At 44.2% G+C, this 5,794-nt stretch overlaps 1 protein-coding gene across 1 annotated transcript; it reads right to left on the bottom strand.

Moving 5' to 3' along the window:
- Positions 1 to 3,971: 3,971 nt before the first annotated feature.
- LOC123453733 (ornithine decarboxylase-like) lies at positions 3,972 to 5,473 on the bottom strand. Its single transcript, XM_045131515.1, has one exon. It carries the CDS (start codon positions 5,349 to 5,351, stop codon positions 3,972 to 3,974), a length of 1,380 nt encoding a protein of 459 aa, XP_044987450.1. The 5' UTR covers positions 5,352 to 5,473.
- Between the last annotated feature and the right edge of the window lie 321 nt (positions 5,474 to 5,794).

The following is a 5,794-nucleotide window of genomic DNA, read 5'->3' as shown; positions in this document are numbered from 1 at the left end:
TGACCTAGAATTCACTATGTAGTCTCAGGGTGGCCTCGAACTCTCGGAGATCCTCCTACCTCTGCCTCCCGAGTGCTGGGATTAAAGGCATGCGCCACCACGCCCGGCCTGATCCTATTTTTATTTTATACAGTATTTCTTGGCTGTGATCTTTGGAGCAAAAGCCAATGGCAGGAAAAAAATAGTTTGTACCAGTTTCATCAAGTATATCTTTGGGTTTTGTAAATAATTTTTTTTTAAACTTTTTTTTATTTTTTTATTTTTTTATTTATTTGAGAGCGACAGACACAGAGAGAAAGACAGATAGAGGGAGAGAGAGAGAATGGGCGCGCCAGGGCTTCCAGCCTCTGCAAACGAACTCCAGACGCGTGCGCCCCCTTGTGCATCTGGCTAACGTGGGACCTGGGGAACCGAGCCTCGAACCGGGGTCCTTAGGCTTCACAGGCAAGCGCTTAACCGCTAAGCCATCTCTCCAGCCCTTGTAAATAATTTTAATTCAAATAAAATTGCTACTTTAAATAAAAAAAAACAGGGATGGAGAGATGGCTTAGTGGTTAAGGCACTTGCCTGCAAAGCCTAAGGACCCACACTCGACTCTCCAGGTCCCACGTAAACCAGACACAGTGACACAAGTGTGTAAGGTCGCACACACACACAAGGGGGCACATGCGCCAATTGCAGTGGCTGGAGGCCCCAGTGCGCCGGTTTTCTCTCTCTCTCTCACATAAGGAAAAAAAAGGCACTCTGTTGGGCTTGCCTCAAAAACAAAACAAAACCAAACCCTAGTATTCTCTGTGACAAACAGGAAATGCACATAAAACCAGCACGGGGCCTTCAGCACAGTCACGCTGACCCTGAGCACAAGTGCGTGTGGCTGCTGAAGTGCATCTGACGCATTTTGTTCGTGACAACATCCCATCTACATGTGCAGAAGACACGGAAGACACGTTCCAGTTACTCAGACTTGGTTTTGGGGGATGTTTTTCTGAAAATGAACTAAGTAAGTCTGCAACTTCTAAAAAGTGAACAAAGTCTGTAACTTTCAGGAAGATAACTGATAGTTCTTACCAATGATAAATGCAAACTTTCAAGCAAAAATGAGAATTTGAGCGCTGGAGAGATAGCTTGGTGGTTAAGGCACTTGCTGGCAAAGTTGAAGGACCCAGGTTCGATTCCTCAGTAACCATGTGAAGCAGATGCACAAGGTGGGAACGTGTCTAGAGTTTGTTTGCAGTGGTTAGAGCCCCTGGGGTACCTGTTCTCTATCTGCCTGTCTCTCTTTCTCTCAAAAATAAACAAATAAATAAATAAATTAGAACTTGAAAATATTTGCACCCACTACCTTCAGCTTGAAAGCTTCCCAAGTGGCTATGTTAATAACGTGATAGTTTTTGTTTGTTTCTTCTGTATTTTTTGTTTTTTTTTTTTATTTCTTTTTTTTTTTAATTAATTATTTATTTATTTGAGAGCGACAGACACAGGGAGAAAGACAGATAGAGGGAGAGAGAGGGAATGGGCGCGCCAGGGCTTCCAGCCTCTGCAAACGAACTCCAGACGCGTGCGCCCCCTTGTGCATCTGGCTAACGTGGGACCTGGGGAACCGAGCCTCGAGCCGGGGTCCTTAGGCTTCACAGGCAAGCGCTTAACCGCTAAGCCATCTCTCCAGCCCTATTTTTTGTTTTTTTAAGGTACGGTCTGACTGTAGCCCAGGCTGACCTGGAACTCACTCTATAGTTCCAGGCTGGCTTCAAACTCACAGAGATCCTCCTGTCTCTGCTTCTCTAGTGCTGGGATTAAAGACGTGTGCCACCATGCTCAACAATAACGTGATATTTTGATAGCATGTGATAGAACTCAGTAAGCTAAAATTTTCCAAACGACCACTGGGTGAAGTCACAAAATAATATGTTGGTTAAAGAGCCTCTGAAAGTGTGGGTAGAGCACTACATTTTAATGTAACAGTATGAGAAGTTTCTTGATAGATTTTCAGATTCTGTATTGGAGCTGGCCTTTAAGCAATCATTACTTGTTGAGTATTGAATGGAAGGAAAAAATCCTTAATTATATAAAAAGGCTATTAAGGCTGGGTGCAGTGGTGCACACCTTTAATCCTAGCACTCGGGAGGCAGAGGTAGGAGGATCACCATGAGTTCAAGGCTACCCTCAGACTACGTAGTGAATTACAGGTCAGCCTGGGCTAGAATGAGACCTCCATCTTGAAAAACCAGAAAATAAATAAATATATAGGATATTAAAGTGTCCCTTCCTCTTTACAATACTACATATCTATGTCTGGCCAAAGTTTCTTCACTGTTCTTCAACTAAAACAACATGTTATAATAAAGGGATAAGCTGTTATGATTTGTCAATATTTTAAACATATATATATATATATATATGGACTTGTAAAGGTAAAGCATTGCCACTTTTCTCACTATATTGTTTTGGAAAATGTAATTATTTTCCTAAAAATGTATCATATTATAATATATAAACAACTTATCATTATTTTAAATATTGTTCAAAACCTGGCTGGAGAGGTGGCTTAATGGTTAAGGCACTTGCCTGCAAAGCCTAGCAACCTGGGTTTGATTCCCCAGTACCCACAAAGTCAGATGCACAGGGTGACACATGCCTCTGAAGTTCATTTGCAGTGGCTAGAGGCCTTGGCTCTCCTTTTTTTTTTTTTTTAACTTTTATATTTTATTTATTTGTGAGAAAGAGGGAGAAAGAGAGAGAATGGGCACACCAGGGCCTCCAGCCACTGCAAACAAATACCAGACACATATGCATCTGGGTTATGTGGGTCCTGGGGAATTGAACTTGGGTCCTTAGGCTTCACAGGCAAACATCTTAATCACTAAGCCATTTCCCCAGTCCTCTCTCTCTCTTTCCTTGCAAGTAAATAAATAAAAGAATATAAATGGGAAAGTGTAGGGGTGGGGAGGGAGGGAATTACCATGGGATATATTTTATAATCATGGAAAATGTTAATAAAAATTAAAAAAAAAGAATATAAAAGACCTGTTTTAATTTCGAATAGGATAATAAGCTAGCTATAACCTTTATAAACCAAAGCTCCTTAATGTCTTCAATCATTTTTCTGGTGTGTATGTATATTCATGCGTGTGAGAGTGGACACTCATGGCACACTGCATGCGTGGTGGTCGTAGCACAGCTTTAGGGGGTTAGTTCTCACCTTCTGGCTTCTTCGAGGTCAGGTCTCTTGTGTACTGCTCTGAATGCCTGGCTAGCTGGGCCATAAACCCATGGGAAATTCTCTTGTCTCTGCTCCCATCTCTGCACAGCGCTGCCAACAACAGCAGAAGCCGGCCACAGCCTCTGACAGCCTCTGGCTTTTACATGGAGTCTGGGGATACAAACGTCACGTCCTCACGCTTGCACATCAAACTCTTTATCCACTGAGCCATCTCCCCAGACCCTCAAAAACTAATTTTCTTTTCTTTTTTGTTTTTTGAGGTAGGATCTTACTCTAGCCCAGGCTGACCTGGAATTCACTATGTAGTCTCATGGCACCCTTGGACTCATGGGAATCCTCCTACCTCTGGGTCTTAAGTGCTCGGAGTAAAGGCGTGAGTCACTTCGCCCAACTTTTTTCTTTTTCTTCTTCTTTTTTTTTTAATTTCAAGATACTTTATTTTCAAAATGGGTCACAACACTAAGCTTTGGGCCCATTCTGCCATTGTACAAGCTACAAATGCTTGCTCAGCAGCTGAGGGGCACACTTTAGTACGTTTGAAAAGTGAATAAAAATCCACATAAAACAAATATTCAAATAGTTTCCATAGGAACACAGATAAGCGTGACCCCATTGCCCAGCCTTCCACACTGCTGCATCTCTGCCAGCCTTACTCGTACAGAGACATTTCAGACTAGCAGTCATTGAGATAAGTGGACCCCAAACCCTTAATTCAAGCTATACTCGCAGTGAAGAGCTACAAGAATGGAATCTACACATTGATACTAGTGGAAGCACAGGCTGCCGGGTGACGGTCCATCCCACTCTCCTGAGCACAAGACATGGGCAGAGAGCCGACGCCCTGCTCCTCCACTGCAGGTGGAAAGCCCTGCTTCTGAACTTGCTTCATGAGTTGCCACATTGGTCGTGACATCACATAATAAATAGTAGGCCTCTGGAATCCATTGAGAGTAGAAGCAGCAGTAACAGTGTATGCGCCCATGTTTTCAAAGAGCATCCAATCACCCGCATGCATTTCAGGAAGGTTATAGCGCTCAACGATCCGATCAAGGCCATCACATGTTGGTCCCCAAATGCTGGAGGAGTAATACTTCTCATCTGGTTTGGGTCTCTTCTGTAGCAGGGGCTTCACATGTGCATGATCATAAAGGATGCAATTAAATGATCCATATACTCCATCATTCACGTAATACATATAGGTTTGTTCATTCAATTCATCTTCATCATCGGAGCCAGTCTGCTCCTTCAGTACAATTTTTTTGGCAATGATATTGACTGCAAGCGTGAAAGCTGATGCAACGTAGTATCTGCCCGGCTCTGCTATGATTCTCACACCACAGTCTGACGGAAAGTACTTATCCAGCGCTGGGTTGATCACACTGGTGATCTCTTCAAATTTAAGCTTCACATCCTCAGATCCAGGAAAACCACCACCAATATCAAGCAGATACATGCTGAAACCAATCTCAGCTCCCATGTCGAAGACACAACGGTCATCAGACACTGCCTGAACAAACGTCTCAGGATCTGTACAGCCACGCCCTACATGGAAGCTGACACCAATGACATCAATATTTAGCTCTTTTGCCTGTTCCAAGAGAAGTCTGCTGCTTTTGAGTGTGGCACCACATTTAACACTGAGGCGACAGACTGCTTTGGAATCATCAGTGGCAATTCTCAAAACCAACTTTGCCTTTGGGTGCACTCTGGCAACTTTCATCAACTCAACTTCACTATCAAAAGTCATCATCTGGACTCCATTACTGGCAGCATACTTAATTTGAGACACTTGTTTACAGGGATTTGCATAGATAATCCTCTCTGGAGGTACCCCAAGGCTCTGAACCAACTGTATTTCAATCTTGCTTGCACAGTTGAATCCTGTCCCAATGGCAGCTAGGGTGTTCACTATGGCTCTGCTATCATTACATTTGACTGCATAAAAGGGAGTGACACGAGGAAGAGCTTTTAACCACCTTAGATGTTTCTCTAGAATGTCTCCAGGGTCCGCAACATAAAAAGCATCATCAGAAGAAGAAACTTCATTAATTTTTTGGTCCAGAATGTCCTTGGCAGTAAAGCCTTCATCAAGGATGTGGCAGTCAATCTCTTCCTTATTAAAGTTGTTCATGGTTTCTCAATGTGCCTATGGAAACTAAGAGATGGAGTTAAGGAAATTGTTTCCAGCTTCTCAAAGGTAATTATCCGGGAATTTCAAACTTTGTGTCCTTGGAGCAGCAGTGGAAATGCTCTCACCAGCCCGGGGCGCCGCGGGCCGGCCCCATGGACATGCCGCCGTGCTCGCGCGGGAGCCGGAGCCGGAGGAGCACTGGGCCTCGCTCCCGCCTGCCCGCGACGCCAGCCGGCCGAGGTGGCGCCGAGCTGCTGGCTGAGGGCGACCGGCGGCGGTAGCAGTGGGGACGGTGGCAGCCGCGAGCGACTGACCTATTCTTTTTTTTTTTTTTTGAGGAAGGGTCTCATTCTAGCACAGGCTGGCCTGAAACTCACTCTGTAGTCCCAGGTTGGGTTTGAACTCACAACAATCCTCCTACCTTTGCCTCCTGAATGCTGTAA

The sequence above is a fragment of the Jaculus jaculus genome, chromosome 12 (assembly GCF_020740685.1).
Source record: "Jaculus jaculus isolate mJacJac1 chromosome 12, mJacJac1.mat.Y.cur, whole genome shotgun sequence".
Classification (NCBI taxonomy): domain Eukaryota; kingdom Metazoa; phylum Chordata; class Mammalia; order Rodentia; family Dipodidae; genus Jaculus; species Jaculus jaculus.
This window is presented reverse-complemented; position numbering and strand designations above follow the sequence as displayed.

Bases quoted from the DNA above. Each gene is read 5' to 3' on its own strand.
- LOC123453733 (XM_045131515.1), bottom strand. From the start codon at position 5,351: ATGAACAACTTTAATAAGGAAGAGATTGACTGCCACATCCTTGATGAA.